Source organism: Taudactylus pleione, unplaced genomic scaffold (genome assembly GCF_031769625.1).
Source record: "Taudactylus pleione unplaced genomic scaffold, aTauple2 ptg000019l, whole genome shotgun sequence".
NCBI classification, from domain to species: Eukaryota; Metazoa; Chordata; class Amphibia; order Anura; family Myobatrachidae; genus Taudactylus; species Taudactylus pleione.
The window spans coordinates 22,073,924-22,091,916 of record NW_028284421.1 but is presented as its reverse complement, the minus strand read 5'-3'; the positions used below and the strand labels follow the sequence as shown (position 1 = coordinate 22,091,916).

Here is a 17,993-nt window from a genome sequence, read left to right as displayed (position 1 = left end):
TAGGCCACCCACCCCGCCCAGCTTGAGCCACGTGCAAGCAATGGCTTCCCCGTCCGCAGTGGACACACCTCAAGCCCCCGCAGCGGCTTCTGTTTCTGATGTGAACGGTTCTAACTGTGTTTTTCCCAGTTCACAGGGTCCATCGACTCCGGCCGTTCTCGCTCAAGATGCTGCGACTACAGTGGATGTCCAGGCGTCGTCAACTCCAAACCTGGTAGGCGCACCGCGCAACGCGAGTCAAGATGCAGCTTCTGCCGTGAGGCCCGCTACCCCGTCGACTTCTGGAGCAGGTGAGACAACATTGCATCAAAGCACCGTTGATTTGTCACACTCGAAGGATTCGTCCGACTCATCCAGTTCAGTTGAGAAACCGCGTAAGCTAATTCGCTATTTTGTTCAACAATTGAAAGGGAGCGTAAAAGCCCAAGTAGAGCCCGTAGTTCAGCTGGAAGCTCGGTTCCGGATGCGACGGGCGATGCAGTGCACTGCTCTAACACTGCCATTTTAAGAGGCGTTAGATCGAGAGTTAGGGAGCGCATTAGGAAAGGCAAGTACGTCAACATGTTTTCTATTACGCATGACGCCAAAAAAGCTTTGGATATAGCTAAAGCTGGGGGGGCAGCAGCTGAGGAAACTCGCCGCAGCTACGCAAATTGGCTTTGTGGGATGTACATTTTTGCGGCTTGTTACACTGAAAGTAGGCCTGCCGAGTTTTTGAACATCCTTAAGTATTTACACCTGGTTCATAGCATGCAGTTGTCCGCTAGGCATAACGTTTGGCGGCAATATGACGAGGCTTTCCGTAAGAAGCAGGATGGCCAAAAAATTCTTAGCCTCGGTTATAAGGACGTGGAGGTTTGGCTTGAGGTCACCCAGCAAAACAAACCCACCACTGAGACACCAGTTGGCCGTGAACAGCCCTTTGTTCCCCGTCCGGGTTTCAACACGGTAGGAAAGGGAAAATGCTTCGCATTTAATAACGGACAGTGTAGCACAGGAGCCAGCTGTCGTTTTAAGCATGCCTGTCTGTCGTGTGGAGGTAGTCACACAGTTAAGGAGTGCAAGCGTACAGGTGGGCAAGCAGCTGGGCAAGGCGAGCAGCGTAGTGCTAAATAGAGCCTTTTCACCAGTGCAAATAGATGTCCTTGAACGGTGGTTGGGCCGCTATCCGCTTAGGGCGGAAGCGGCCTTTTTGTTGCAGGGTTTTTGGAAGGGTTTTCGTTTGCCAATAGTTAGGCCAGTTTTTGTGTTAGCAAAAAGGAACCTTAAATCGGCCAGGGATTACCCTGATATTGTGAGAGACAAAGTGATGGCGGAGGTGGATTTGGGCCCCATGGCCGTCCCTTTCCCGTCTCCTCCCTTAGCGGATTTGTGCATATCTCCTTTTGGAGTTGTTCCCAAGAAGGAGGTAGGTAAATTTCGGTTGATCCAGCACCTGTCCTATCCGGATGGGGGGTCAGTTAACGATGCGCTGGATCCAAATGATTGCAGCGTCGCTTACCAATCTTTTGAGGACGCCCTCCGGACAGTGCAGGAGTTTGGTAGGGGAAAATAGACATAGAGTCTGCTTTCAGGTTACTTCCATTGCACCCCGAGTCTTTTAAGTTCATGGGTTTTAAGTTTGACGGTTCATATTTCGTTGATAAATGTTTGCCAATGGGTTGCTCCATTTCATGTTCCTTTTTCGAGTGTTTTAGCTCATTCTTGCAATGGTGCATTTGAGGGGGTTCGGGAAAAACTGGGATTGCCCATTATTTAGATAATTTTTTATTAATTGGTCCAGCTGAAAGCGACGTCTGCAGCGAGCTGCTTTTATCAGTGCAGGCTGTTTTTCGAGATATGGGCGTGCCCATTGCGGTGAAGAAGACAGAAGGGCCTACCACAGTTTTGTCCTATTTAGGTATCGAGATTGATACCGTGATGGGTTTATGTCGATTGCCCCAAGATAAAGTCGCTAAGATGCGGGAGTATATCGGGCTCTGCCACTCTGCAAAGAAGATTTCATTGAAGCAGTTGCAGTCATTACTCGGCCTACTTAATTTCTCTTGCCGGGTGATCCCTATGGGTAGGATCTTCTGCCGTAGGTTGGAGAGGGCCACGGCGGGTGTTAAAAAGGCGCACCATTTAATCCGTTTGACTAGGGAGCTTAAGGAGGACGTGCGTTTGTGGTGCGCCTTTTTGCGGGATTTCAACGGGGTGAGGATTTGGTTACCCGAATCAGTGGCAAACTCTGAACTCCAGCTTTATACGGATGCGTCTGGTGCTTGTGGTTTTGGGGCCTTTTTCGAGGGGCAATGGTGCGCGGAAGCATGGCCGAAAAGCTGGCATGACGCCGGTTTTACAACCAATATGCTCCTTTTGGAGCTTTTCCCAATTGTGGTGGCAGTAGAGATTTGGGCTGCGCAGCTTAGTAATCGTAGCATAAGTTTCTGGTGCGACAACTTGGGAGTAGTTCAGGCCATAAACAACCAGAGGGCCGTCTGTCCTCAGGCTCTCAGTTTACTTAGGCATTTGATACTCTTATGTCTAAAGGGGAACATTGATTTCAGGGCCTGGCACGTCCCGGGTGTTGAAAACGAGATAGCGGATGCTTTATCTCGTTTTCAATGGTCTAGGTTTAGGTCATTGGCGCCCACAGCCAGCGTTCATGGCTCACCTTGTCCCGCTCATGTCTGGCAGACCATCGGGCCGGCATCGATGGACTCGCGTTGAGAGCTTTGGCACCGAGCACTTTAAGGTCCTATACGGCTGCGTGGGATTCGTGGCTGGCTTTCTTAGCGGGGTAAGACCATTGAGGACAACATTTTACAGTTCGTTTGGTTGTGGCATGAGCGGGGTCGGTCTAAGGCCGCAATGTCCGGTGCCTTCGCTGGCATTTCCTATTTTTCGCGCTTGCGCGGCTTGGTAGACCCAACCAAGTCGTTTATTCTTGCCAAAGCATTGAAACGTTGGGCTAGAGAGCAGGCGGGCCCAGGTGACTCTCGGAGGCCGGTCGACACCGGTTTATTGAAGAATCTCCTGGTGGCGGTGGCGGGAGTAGCCCTAGGCCAGTATGAAGCGGGTTTGTTTAGTTTAGCTTTTGTTTTGTCATTTTTCGGGGCAATGTGGGTAGGCGAGCTGGCGGCTGCTAGCAAGAAGTCAACGAGCACGGGGATTCTTTTGGATAATGTGATGGTTAAATCAGATTTGATCTTGCTCAAAATTCAGAGATCAAAAACCGACCAATTAGGTAGGGGGCATTGGTTGTCTATCCCTGCGCTTCCGGACCCGAGCATATGCCCCGTAAGCGTAGCTAAGCGTTACAATCTCCAGCGTCCGCAGGGCAGTTTGCAATGGCTAATTCACAAGGACCTTTCACCGCTGACGCGTTTTCAATTCTCTGCAATTTTTAAACGGTGTTTGATAGCACTTGATTTGCCAGTAGAGCATTATGGCACACACTCGTTTAGGATTGGCGCGGCTACTTGTGCGGCAGCAGCGGGTTCTTCCAGCGACGCAATCAAACGGTTGGGTCGTTGGAGGTCTTCCGCTCATAAAGGTTACATTAGAGGCGACATGCTGCCTAATTAGACAGCGCTTCTGGCGAGTTTGTTTTTTGGGAAACCCAGTGCCTTAAGCTACCCGCCGCTAGGGGGGGGGGGGTTGGAGTTCTTTTCACCTTTTGCCCTCAATTGAGGTTTTAGTGTTGTTCACCTCCATCTGGGTCACTCAAACAACTCAGTTTTTTCCCCGCTCTCGTTGTTGGTTACTTTATATTGGATTTATACACTAATGCTCCTTTAATAATTTTCCCCTTACAGGTTGTGGTAGGGTATTCGATAGGGTGTGGATTGTGGGGCATTCGTATGTGTATTGGGCATGCAGACACCCCCTTGCTCGCGATAGCCCCGGTAAGGTGTGATGGATTGGGGTGCGAGGTTTTAGATGGAGTGGCCTGTGGTCTCTTCTTTGGGATTCAGAGAAGAAATGGGGTGCCCCGGATTGCTTGATCATCCATCTAGGCGGCAATGATTTGGGCACGTGTAAAGGTGTTGAGATCATCATCGCCATGAAAAGGGATTTTCAAACAATAGCTGAGCGTTGGCCGCAGGTGCAGTTAGTGTGGTCGGAAGTTATTCCTCGTAGGTTCTGGAGAGGGGAGCAAGGTGGCGCGGCTTTAGATAGGGTGAGGAGAAAACTGAATGCCGCAGTGTCTCGTCATGTAGCAGGTCTGGGAGGGCGTGTCATCAAACACCCCCATATCCGTTTTGAAGAGGTTGACTTCTATAGACCGGATGGAGTGCATTTGGCAGGAGAAGGTTTGGCTTTGTTTCTCTCAGCTCTTTTGTCTGGCATTCGTGGCAGTTAGTGGTCCTATTAGCTGGTGGTGGTACGTTGTCAGTGGACCCCGTTTTTGGCGGAAAGCAGTGCTCCTCGGCGGCTCAATTTAGTGCAGCTGAACTTGGCTAGCATCCCCCCTTTGAGAGAGGCAAGTCGGTCACTGCCTTAGGGGAGGACCAGGTCTCCATCTTATGGAGGGATCAGCACTGTGCTAGATTAAGGGGGGATGGTACTACTCAAGACAGCTCACATTTGGTGGTGGATTCTCCACCTCCTTCTTAGCAATATACTCTCATATGGGCTGTAGCCGAGTTAGCACTGCTTTTTCGCCACCATGCTCGATTATACAATTCAATTTCTGATCCGATTTTAATAAATTTGGCTGCGACCTCTTTTTTGCAAATCTATATCGTTGTCAGTGTCGTTATTTTAGTTGAATAAGTTTAAGTTAAGTATGGTAGAATAATAAAACTATGGGTGACTTACTGCTAAACGACCACAGGTGGCACTGCTATGCTCAGACTGTGTGTGTGACTGTGCAGCTCATTGAACTAGAGTCAGGCATTCTAGTTCACTAGCTCGAATAGGTCAGTGATTCAGTGACTCATGTGGAGCTGATTAAAATAGATTGTCATGATGACTCATTGAGTAGTTCAAAAGTCACATGATACATTCCCCCTTAGCTCTCTCACAGTTATGAGTCAATACTGCTGTGATCAGACATATGAATTGTATGGATCTGATGTATATTGTCAGGATTCATTCTCCTAGTATATTAATTCACAAGATACACTTCTAATCATCTTAAGACACAGTGTGGAGTGCTGCATGCTATATACTGTACTTCTCTTTACTCTACAAGACATAGGGGGAGATGTAGCAAACCTTCAAGAGAGATAAAATGGAACCTATCAGCTTCTGTCATTTTATAGACTATGCTTTGCATAACTTCTTTACTTTATCTCTCTCTCTCTAAGGTTTCATACATCGTCCTCCTATCTTTATTGTACTGATCTCAATTTTAAAGGTGTGATGTATAAAACATTCTAAAGAGGACAAGTAGAGAACTTGCCCATATTGAGACCATCCCCCTATTTTTATGTGGAGGCTGTAATCCCACCTGCCCTATTGCTAATCTACAGTAGCTCTGGTGTGCATTAAGTGACATTAATAGGTGCAATTAAAAAATGAGGCAAAGTTTTTTTTCCTTGTAATTACTGTATTTTAAGAGAAAAAAAAAATTGACACAGTACAATACTCTGAATTTGGGTCTCTCTCACTTGTATATTATGGAAATAAAAATTCTAACAATTAAATTAACATTGCAGAGCTAAACATGTCACTTGTAGTTTGTTATATATTGCTTTTTTAAAATATTAAAAGATCAGACATATTAAACATAGTTGACCATTTGAACAAGACTATAACTCACCTAATGAGCTAGTAGTTGAAATCCCTACTGTTTGTGTAATAGACTAGTTCTAGGTTTCCAATCACTTCTCTCAGCAGTGTATCAGAACCAGTGATGTAAATGAACTACATGAACTGATAATTTGAACTATTCTTTTCAGTGAACTAGATCATAATGAACTGGTCACCAAAATGAACTACATTTCCCATCACTATTCTGTTGACACTGGTGGGCGGGACTTCGAAGACCATAAGCAAAGGGGCTGGGCTTCGGTCAGCCAAGTAAAATAGATAGGACTTGGGACTTTCTGTAGCTGAATGGGCATGGCTAAGGACAGCCTGGGTTGGTGGGTTTGAATGGGCGTGGCTTAGGACTATCGGAGGAGAGTGGATGAGACTTTGCAATGCTGCTAGGCTAGCCAGGGGGACAGCACTGTGTCAACTACAGTGGTTTGTGTGGGCCTATTTTCAATGGGGGCTTGGAGCTGCAGCTCCACCCGCCCCATTGTTAATCCTGTCCTGAATGTGGGCCCAAAGCACCTCCCCCCCACCCTTTACTGGCCGCACGCATGGTGCAGACCCTCCAACATGACCCGTTCCATTAGGTACAAAATGCTCTGCTCCTGGACTTCCCTCTTAATTTATGATTTCAGCCACCTGTGGTGAAACACCCTTCTCATCAATTACCTAGTTCAACACAGGTGGCTGCAATCACACATTAGGTGGGAAGTCCAGGAGCAGAGTGTTTTGTTCCTAAAGGAACGGGTCATGTTGGAGAGTAGGATGGTGCCAAACCTATCTCTTGCATTCATGATGGCAATACATTTTGTTTTTGTTATTGCTCAGCTTTAACTTGATGGATTGACATGATACAATGTGCAGGTTATTTCTAGGAGATTCCACTACAAAATGCTGCAGTTTTCATGAAAACCGGTTTTGTAGTTTTTGCGCCAACTTGGAACAGACAGACACAACGTTCTTATTATATTAGTATAGATTAAAATGAAGAGTGAAAATGTTGACAGAAATTCATTACTGAGAATTATACTGTACCTAGAAATTCTGCCTGCCAACTACAAACTGATCTTTGGGCCTAATTCTTAGTCTCGTGTCCCAGTTTCAGACACCTCCAGCGCTAAAAAGTCCTATGCAAATATCCGCCAGTATTCTGATTCAGATGCAACTGTACCACCCCGAGCCTTTCGGCCATGAGAGTAGGCATGATCAATAGTAACGGCACTTACAACTACCCCACGCTTGAGGAATATGCAACTGAACATGGCAATTAAGTCACAACTCCGATTACACGCTTACGAAATGGCCAAATGGTGCTTCTCACGTGTGAAAGCACGCTCGTTCTCCCACCATCAGGAAGAAACAGCTGAGATGCGTATAAATTGATTCTAGCCCTTTATATCCAATTACAAAAGGATTATAAAAAATCAGAATCCTTGATTAGTAATAACTGGTAGATCCTACACATGGTTCCAGCATTACATACACTGTTTTCCAGACATGCCGAAATTCAAATACAAATCACCCCCACCCCCCTTTTCTAGAAGAATATTTCACATTTAGCACATGTCGTCTTCACCATTAGGCCCCTTAAAGGACGCATTTAAGAGCACCCACAACACTAGCTTTATATAAACATTTTAATGATGAGATATCTGCATTTAACAGAAGAAAAATACTAGCCTCCTACGTAGATGGGAGCCCTAAAGGATCTATACTTTAAACGTATTTCTACCTATTTTAATCATACTTTAAATACATTTGTACCCGTTTGATTGTTGGGGGGATTTTGTGGAAGCTGATTTTAAATTTCCATAATATAAATAATGGTCTTTTACTATGGATTTTTTATGAAGAATATTGAGATGCAGCAATAAAGGAAGTTGATTTTCAGGAGTGCAGAACATTTCTTGCTGTGTTGTGGTCTTGCTGCATACAGTTAATCTCTGTCCTACTGATGCATCGCTTGGCTCTGCTATTATGATACCTTAAATTGTTACCTTCAGGTCAGTCAGTTATTTAACTAGTAGTCAGTCCTGCCAACCACCACTTGTCATGTCATCATTAGCCAAGATTATGTCCTATGGACAAACAAGTGCCAAGGCTCATATTGAGTTCTACCGTATAAGAACAGGGGCTATTATAGGTGAAGTTCTCATCAAGGATCGGTTCTGGTAAGTTAAAGAGTGAACAGGTTAGTGACAGCCATTTCATATTCATGGATATGCTTTTTTATTCCCACCTGTATGTATGTGCTATTGCTTTCATGTAAATACAATTGTTAACATGCTCTTAAACTATCAAGTACTCTCCATCATCACATTAACTTCCAAAATACATACATAGTGCTCAAATAATAACAATTAATATGATTTTGTAGAATGTCAACTAAGTTAGGAATAGTTAAACAATGACATACTAGGATTTCCTTCTATTTGTACCGTGATCGCAGTAATACACTTCCTTTTCACCCACCAATGTTACCTGGTTCAGTGAGGGGAGAGCAGGCTGAAGAAGTGCTTTACAGCGAAGGCGGCTTTGTTTGCGAGTTTCCATCACTGATGAGCTAAGTGACAGGAGAATATTAAGCATTAAACATATGACAAATCTGAGCTCTATAAATCAGTTTGTGGGTTAATATATTGATAATATACTGAGAAAATCTAATGCTTTGGATTTAAAAATAAAAAGATTGATAAACTTTTAAAATGAAACAGGTCTTGAAAAGTGTCATTGGACATCTACTAAGGGTAATCCATGAGTCGTGCCACATTTGTGCCCCCTTTTAGTGTTGGTTCAGTAACGGATTCAGCTGCCTGTGGACTGTCATTCATGTACTGATTTCATAGTGATTTGGAGCTAAGAACAACACTGGATAGTGAATTAATGTTAGATGGACCTGAGACTGATTAATGGGCTCTATGTTAGCTCCCAATGTTAGTGCCCTTGAAGAAAAGTAGTATAGATTCATATAGCAATGTGCACCCAAAGGTACATACCCCAAGTAAACTTCATATTTGTATCTCAGTTTTAAAAAACATGTAAGTGTGCAAGTATATCTTTATTTCTCTGCACTAGTGGATGGTGTCTGCCCTTGTATTTTTAACACTTGATATGGACCTCCAATAACTATTATGGATTGTCACATACAGTATATATGTATATTTACCTGGTCCTTTAATGATAGTATACTATGTAGAGGAATAAGTAGAAACTGAAATATCATGACAGTATATTGAATCTGATTACCATAAAGTACCTCTTGGACGGCTGACAATATAAGGACTGAATTATATTGCTTTGGTGCTCCACAGTAACTACACAATCATTAGAACTATATTTCCATAAACTCCATTACAGCCACTTGAGATGGAAACAGTGCACCATAATGTGACGTATATACTGTAGCTCTACAGTGACAGGCAGAAGGTTGCCGTGCTCAGGGCATTACCTTGCGGACCAGGAGAGAATGGGTTTGATGAGAAATATGCCACTCTCCTCTTGAACTCCTTGTAAAGTCTGGTGTAGAGCTGCTGATAGACTGATCCGCTCCTCCTGGCTCTGCATCATCTTTCCTCTCCAACGAAGGAAAACCTGCAGCACAGACATATTCTCAGATATAGTAATATAATACAACAGAGTACGGGCGTGTCAGTCTACTGGAGGTGTGATGCAAGCCAGGACCTTCTATGCAGATACCAAGGTCTACACTTACTAAGGATAGCAGCATATTAGCATTAATAATCTAACATTATTGATGCTGGAACATTGTTTATTATCAGTTCTGTAAATGCAATGGCAAAATGTATAGTTGTATTTCTGGCAAGGCAGGCATTACCTGATCTTTCATCTTTTGTAGTTTACTTAGGGTGGGTGTGACCAGTGGTTTGAGGACACATTGTTTTTGTAAGAGGTTCTCAGCCCTTTTCCAGGCAATATATATAACATATCCCCAAACTAGAGCCCGTAACCTCTCCTGGCGCATCATGCTATACGCTGACATCACTCTGCTGGCGTCCTTTAAGGAGACAAGATGAAGAACGTTTCAGATTGACAAAATTGCAGCATGTAAGCCCAGCATGAAGTCCTCACCTTGTATAAATGAATCGGTATCCTGCCCTGGTATCTTGCCCGCTGCAATACTCGTCTGTTGTGTTCTTCATCAAGACGGGTAAAGACCATAGAGGGAATACTGCCAGAATCATGACTGAGGGGAGAATCCATCTAGGCACACAGAATACATTAAATTCTATTCCTAATAGAATTATAGTTCTTTGTATTAAGCAGTTGTTTGATGAAACAGATAAACCTGTGATTTCCAACTAATATGGGGCATATGTGTGTATCATAACACCAGAGTGAATTTATGAACCAATGTGTAATAGTGTATAATTAAGGTGAGAATGTACAATTAGGATTATTTGTAATTTATAGTTATAGTAGTAATTTATCGGATACTAAAAGAGAACCACTGACATATTAGTGCACATTTACGAATTCATTCTTATTTCAAATGCAACTATCAATAATTAAAGCAAGATTCACAAAATGTCACCAACATAACAGCACTGAGGCTAGCGACACTGCCTGCACCAAATTATAAAGGCTCTGTATATAGAGATCAAGCAATGGTGAACATAAAGCAGCTAATTCTGAGTCACATGCAAAGTGACTGTAGTTCAGGGCAGCAGTGGAAGCCAGATTTACTGCCTTATGCCTTTTCCGTAGAGCTAATGAGGTGATCTTTGCGTCTGCAAGCAGGAAGCTGTGCCGCCCATTGATTTTATGCTGGCTGCTGCAACCGTCACCATTACCAGCCCATGCTAGGCTTCCCTTCCCTTCCCAGTATGCACGACTCTGAATCGCACAGAGCTTTAGATATCCTCCAACAAGTCAGGGCGGATTTGTACACTTGTATTGTTGCTGCCCGGTTGCTGTCCCATAATGCCTAATTTCACGTTTCATCTGACGGACATGCAAACATGCGTAAGTTCACATTTTCGCATACGCTGTTTGCAAAGACTCGCCATTTGGGCCCATGCACAGAGATCCGTATGACTGAGAATCAGCCCTAAAATCTGTGGCACACTTATAACAATGGCAATGTCTGAGCACTTTCCAAGCTGAAGGCTTTTATTCTACTTACGGGAAGATCAGCAGAAGTTTGGGCTCCATTTTCTGCATGTGTTAACAGCAGAGGTCTGAAATTATATGTGTGTAAGAAAAGAATAGGTTTAGACACATGTTTAATCAATAAGACATTATAGCATAATTATATCATGTGTACTGCTTGGATAAATACATTTTCTGCCCTGTGAACAACAACAGAGCAGAACAAAGTGGTTTCCATTAATATAACATCCTTCCAGTTCTCAGTATATACAGTACAATAACTTATGTAGGGTTAAAGGGAAAATCATGACAGTTTCAATGTAGAAAAAAGTTACTGATGTGGAATTGTGTATATGTAATAGTTGGTTTGTACTTCTGATTTATTAGTATAATTTGTAATAAAAATAAAAGAATAGGTAAGAGAGAAAAGCAGTGGTTGATTGATGGAGTAAAGCTAAAATCAATGTTTAAAGCTGAACTTATAAATAATTTGGGGAATCAGAGTAGCCGTGACAAAGACGTATACAAACTAGAACAACTATAGAACTGTCAGCATATCAGTGACACCTGCTCCAGGTTCTGGCACTGCAGAGAACTGCGATTGAACCACATCAACAGATCTATATTTGGAGATCCCTAAGCATCAGTGCAATTATGAAAGACCTCAGAATGAATGAACCACTCTTCTGAGTCTCGGCACTAGTAACTAAATAACCATTTCCCAGCTATCTCCCACACGCAGGGCCGGATTAAGGCTCACATGGGCCTGGAGCTGAAAATGTTCAAGGGCCTATACTGAGAAGGGGAGGAACTGTGATCGGTGCTGTGTGAGAGTGGTCAGAGTCACCTTGGTGTGTACACCCCCTACACTATGAGATACAATGTCTCCCTAACTACATAGAAATAGGAAAATTGCTTTTTTTTTGTGGGGGGACTAGAAAAACTATTTAAATACTTAAAATGTATGGCCAGTTAGGCACCTGGTAATCATGCTGTCATGTTGATGGGCCTATTTTTATGTGGAGGCCTGGAGCTGTAGCTCCGTCCGCCCCATTGTTAATCTGGCCCTGCCCACACGGATGTAGATTGCTGAGGGGCGTGGCTTGGCTGCTAAGTGAAGCGGACACATTTTTTGCAGCTCCTCAGGATCCCCTTCGAAGTTACCCCACTGGGGCTGTTATTGCTGTGCAAGTGGGCTCCTTCGGCCTCCCCTTACCTCCTGCTGCTTTGCTAGGTGCCTCACTGAGCTCTGGGAACGATTCCCGGCTCTGAGGGTGCCGCGGCCAACACCAGCTCCAGAAGCCGGGGACTCAATTTCGGAGCCCCGCGGATCGGCGGCACCGCGTCTGCGGCCAGACATCATCATGGCCCCCCTGTCCGTCCTCTGGACCTTGCTGGTGGTGTGAAGATCTGGGGAGGGGTACCCCATACTCCCGAGGGCCTGTAAAAACAATCGCGGCTGGAGCCGCGAATCGCGGGAGCCGCCATCTTGGATGCAGGCCTGCGTTCAGGATCAGGCTGGGCTCCCTGTAGTATACATCACTGTCACCTGTCAGCTTACTATATTGGTGACACTGCTGGTCAGGTCACTAATTTTGTGATTACAGTCCTCATATTGAACCACGCGGAATCCTAATTTTGCTGGACTTGGTTAAATATTATAAAGAATATGTTCTTTGATCAGCACAGACGGTGTAATGGTTAGCATTACTGCCTTACAGCACTGAGGTCGTGGGTTCGATTCCCACCACGGCCCTACCTGTGCGGAGTTTGTATATTCTCCCTGTGCTTGCGTGGGTTTCTTCCGGGTACTCCGGTTTCCTCCCACACTCCAAAAATATACTGGTAGGTTAATTGGCTCCCAACACAAATTAACCCTAGTGTGTGTGTGCGCATGTGCTAGGGAATATAGATTGTAAGCTCCACTGGGGCAGGGACTGATGTGAATGGCCAAATAGTCTCTGTAAAGCGCTGCGGAATATGTGTGCGCTATATAAATAACTGGTAATAATAATAATAATAATAATAATAATAATAATAATAATAATGTAAATTACAAGCCATCTAGTGGTCGTAGTATATATTGCAAGACCAAAGTGATTTGAAGATCCTCGGTTGTGATTTTGGCCTTTGGACACTTTATTCTGAAGAATGGATAAATACGTGGCTTCAACGCCCGCTCCTAAAAATCAGTGGGGTAAAAGTGGAGCCAAACGTGTGGACACCAACTTGCAGCGTACTGAAAACGTTCCTACGACTCCTGACTCTAATGCCACCCTTTCAGCTTCGGACTCTCTGGTATCCCCCGTTCCTTTATCGTATGCGGAGGTGTTCAGAGCCATTCAAGAAACTGTTGGACCGTTATTACAAACACAAGCTGACAAATTTATGGGCGCAGTGGCGGACATAAAATCTCAATTGTCCTCTATGTCCCATCAAATCTCTAAAAATGAAAATCGGATCGGGGCTAATTTTCATGACATTGTGGAGTTAAAACAGCAAGTGTCCTCACTTACTACCACACAGCAACAGTTGCCCTTCAAGGTCGACGACCTTGAAAATAGGTCGCGACGTAATAATCTACGCCTGATAGGCCTGAGCGAATCTATCAGGGGCCTGGATATTGCTAAATTTCTACTATCTGACCTTCCTGAGCTCCTTGGCATTTCAGAAGAATTACAGTTTATGGAGATTGAACGAGCACATCGTTAGGCCCTTTTCGTGACTCTCATAACACCAGGCCACGTGCAGTCATCTTCAAGTGTCTAAATTTTCGCCATAAGGAACTCATTTGGCCTACAGCCAAAAAGAAGGGCCCTCTTTCCTGGCATGGCAAGCGTATCTCTATTTTCCAAGACTACACCGCAGAGGTCTCTAGAGCTCGCAGAGAGATGTCTCCGGTTTGTTCTCAACTTATTCAAGCTGATAAACGATTTGCTCTTCTATATCCGGCTCGGCTACGAGTATTTACTTCACAAGGTCCTAGAGACTTCACCAATGTAGCTGATGCACAGGCTTATCTTCAGGAAGAGGATGGCGCCGCACCATCCTCCGATATGGATCAAAATACTTGAGTATATTTTTATGTAATGTATATGCCTTGCTTTTGTTGCCTAATATTTAAATGGTTGGTCGGCGTTCGATCCCTCACGGATTCCCACTCCTCCGAAATTAGGTTTACAATTTTTTATTTCTCAATTGGATTTAGTGGATAGTTGGAGGATGCATCATCCTACTGATAGGGATTTCACGTGTATGTCAGCAGCACATGGTACCTTGTCCCGTATCGACTATATTTTGCCGACCAAATTTTTATTTTCTAAAGTATTAGATACAGGGATTGCACCTATATGTTTATCTGATCATGCACTTATATGGGGCACTATTGCAACATCAGTAGATGTGGGATCTTGTCGCCAGTGGCGCTGCCCATCATACCTTTCTTCCTCCATAAAATTCCGGAATATGATAGAAGCGAAGTGGCAGGAATATGTTCATGATAACCGGGAACATGTTTCTGACCCTTTATTGTTTTGGCAGACGGCAAAGTCTGTTTTGCGTGGAGAAATTATTTCTTATGTTTCCAAATTTAGGAAAGATATTTCAGCTTTATATCTGCAATCCCAGGAAAGATTAACTGCCGCTTATGTAAATTTTAAATCCTCCCCATCCCCTAGTAATGAAAGACGCTTATATACAGGCAAAGATTCAGTTTGAAGAGGTGTTGGCACAACAGTCGACTCAACATACCTTCTCTACTAATTTTCAATTTTATAAGCATGGGAACAAATCGGGTCGACTTTTGTCTAATTTAGTGAGGACCACACGCTCTTACACTGTAGTCTCTGCTTTGAAAAAGCCGGATGGTAGTCTAATTTATAAAGGGAAAGATATAAATGAAGCTTTTAGAGACTTCTATGCCTCTCTTTACTCACAAGGTCCTATTGATGAACTCCAAAAAGCTACTTTTTGGACAGATATTTCCACTCCTCGTATTTCTGAAGAACAGGCTGAGTCCTTGCTTGCTCCTATTACTAAGGAAGAAATTCTTAAGACTATTGGGGGATTGAAGCCTCTTAAGGCCCCGGGGCCGGACGGTCTTTCCGGGGAATTCTACAAATTATTAGCTAATAGAGTAAGTGACACATTGTGTTTGGTCTTCAATTCCATCTTGAAAGAACGTAGATTACCATTATATTTTAACTGTGCAGTTTTCAGAGTTCTGCCCAAACCCAATCGAGATCCGGAGGATCCGGGATCATATCGCCCAATATCACTGCTGGATGTCGACTACAAATTGTTAACTAAAATCTTGTCGGATCGTTTGAAATACATTTTACCTACTATTGTTTCCAATGACCAGACAAGATTTATCATGGGTCGCCATTCGGTAGTTAATATTCGGAAAGTGCTGGCAGCCGTACAAGCTCTTGGTTTCTCAGGTGGTCCTAGGTCTCAGGCTATAATTTCTATGGATGCCGAAAAGGTTGTCCTCTCTCACCCCTGTTATTTGCACTGGCCCTGGAGCCTCTTGCAATAGCCATTTGTCAGCATGAGGAATTTAGAGGGATTTCTATTGGAAAAGTAATGTTGAAGGTGTGTCTCTTTGTGGATGACATGCTCTTGTTTGTGTCAGATCTCACAAACTCTGTTCCTGCTATTTTGGAATTACTGTCGCAATTTGGTTCTTTTGCTGGGTATAAGATTAACCTACATAAATCGGAGGTCCTTTATATGCATGATTCAGGGTCCCCACCTTTGTCTCTTTCTGCTATATGCTTGGATCATTTCCGACTGGCTCAGCAAGCTATTAAGTATCTTGGAATCTTTATCCCGGCTAATATCTCTAAGTTGTATACGGTTAATTTCACCCCAGTGATAGCTTACATAACTAAACTATTAGACATTTGGCGACACCTTCCATTATCTCTCCTGGGCAGAGTTGCATTGTTGAAAACTGTCATATTTCCTAAACTGGCCTATCCTATACAAATGTTGCCAATACGATTAACCCGTTTCGAAATTACTCAAATTACTCGCCTATTTTTTAAGTTTTTATAGAGGGGTGGGAAACCACGTATATCTAGAGCTAAGATGTATTTGGGGAAATCTGCTGGTGGATTAGCTGTTCCGCATGTCTCTGCATTCACCAATGCAGTATTTTTTTTATATATATATGTGATTGGTTGACGGGTTGTGAAACATATACCCATAAATCCCTGGAGGAAAAAATAGCTTCTCCCTATTCTTTGTCTGCTCTACTTCATACTCCCAAATCACATCTCCCACCATTGATGCGAAAAAATATTCTATTTTTTGACACTTACCTAGTCTGGTTACAAATAAACCCAAAGCTTCACAGGCGCCACACTGTATCTCAGTATAATACGTTCTGGGGTAATCCTATGTTTATTCCTGGCCTAGAATACGCTGAATACCTGGTCTGGAGGGTGAGGGGTATCGCTGCCATTCGTGATGTGTTTGATCCAGGGGGCCAAATGTATTCTTTTCAAGATTTGAAGTCTAAATTTTTTCTTACTAATTGAGACTTTTTTATGTTTCTGCAACTTCGTCACTTTATACAATCTTTACCCTCTCCTATGTTGAGGGAGGGAGATGATGAAATTTTATGGCCCATATTTAATTTATCCAATACTGGGTATTATAAGACACGGTTGTTATACCCCTACTTGCTTCCCACGACAGCTGAGGCTCTATGGGAGAGTTGCATCCAAAATTGGTTCTCAGAAATACCACAAGTAGACTCCCCTACTGTTCTATTAAAGCATACTGAGAAGACTTTAAGAATTCTCCACTCAGCTATTTGGCAGGAAGTGCATATTAGGACCATTCATAGGGCATATATGTCTCAGAGTCAGAGGAAACATGTTGTTGAGGAGGAGTCAGGCTGCTGCCCGAAGTGTAAATTTTCACGAGCTACTTTCTTCCATAATATGTGGGAATGTGGGAAAATTAGAAAATTTTGGGATAAGATTATGGTATTTCTAAATAAGATATGCGCATTACATCTTATGAAGGACCCATTGGCTATGTTATGCGCTAATTTTATAAATTGGGACCTGCAAGGTCGTAACATAGAAATATTGCCCTTTCTTACGATAGTGGTAACTGTGGTGAAGAAAGTTATCCTCTGTAATTGGACAGTTTCCACAGCACCATCTCTTCAAGTAGTTAAAACCATATTGCTACAAATACTTTATTTTGATAGAAGAGCAATTATACCTGATGTTGAGAAGGGGGTGTTTCGCTTTTACGCTAAATGGGGTATATATATCGACTCCCTGGATTCTGATGTTAGAACTCATATAATGAGATTTGAGACTACGAATTGGTCTCTACTTCGTAATTTGGAGTGATGTTGTATATTTAGATCTTTAAATCCTATATTTACGGGTCAGGGGATAAGATTCTTTGTCTCCTGTAGAGGAACAATGATATTTCCTCCAGTGTAGGAGTATCCGATCAATGGAAAGGGAACAAGCTGCACCAGGGTTCAGGGGGGAGGGGGAAGGGGGTGTTTGTGTTTATTTTATTTTACTTTATACATAATTACATATATAATTAGTTTTTGTTTTCTGTTATTATGGTTCTATTTGAATTATATATTCTGTCTCTGTGCTTATGTTTAACAGTCATTTTTGACTTGCTTTATCCTACAGACAAAATGTATTTATTTGACGTTGTACTTGAACTGTATTTGTTTACAAAGATTGCAGTTCTGTATATATGTGTATATGGATTTATGTAATATATCTGTATGTTTGTATAGATATACATATACATGTATGTTTGCACTTTTGAGTATATAAAATAAAAATAAAAAATAGATTTGAAAAAAAAAAGGATGTAGATTGCTGAGATAGCTGAAAGAGATAATTTTGTCCATCATAAGATTCAAGGTGTTTCAGTTAACCTAGGAACTGCAAGTGCCCCACCACTGATGGTTCAGATTAGCCACTGAAGTGCAGTGGTCCATCTGGACCTGACTGCCTGGTTCCTGACAAGGGATGTCCAGGCACTCTGAGCCAGATTGTTAGGTACATATGTGACTCTTATGAGTATAAGTCCTGCAACATCCTTGAGGGCTGGGATTCTTGGCTAGATGCGGCTGTACA

At 43.1% G+C, this 17,993-nt stretch overlaps 1 protein-coding gene across 1 annotated transcript in view; it reads right to left on the bottom strand.

The window, feature by feature from the left end:
- The window catches only part of LOC148540410 (uncharacterized), a 117,795-nt gene that overhangs the window by 28,997 nt on the left and 70,805 nt on the right, over window positions 1-17,993 (bottom strand). Inside the window, exons 16-20 of the mRNA XM_088443704.1 lie at window positions 10,892-10,946; window positions 9,838-9,969; window positions 9,584-9,763; window positions 9,197-9,339; window positions 8,230-8,311 (exon numbers count right to left, since the gene is read on the bottom strand). Coding sequence (XP_088299830.1) covers window positions 8,230-8,311; window positions 9,197-9,339; window positions 9,584-9,763; window positions 9,838-9,969; window positions 10,892-10,946 — 592 coding nt within the window. The remainder of the gene's footprint in view (window positions 1-8,229; window positions 8,312-9,196; window positions 9,340-9,583; window positions 9,764-9,837; window positions 9,970-10,891; window positions 10,947-17,993) is intronic.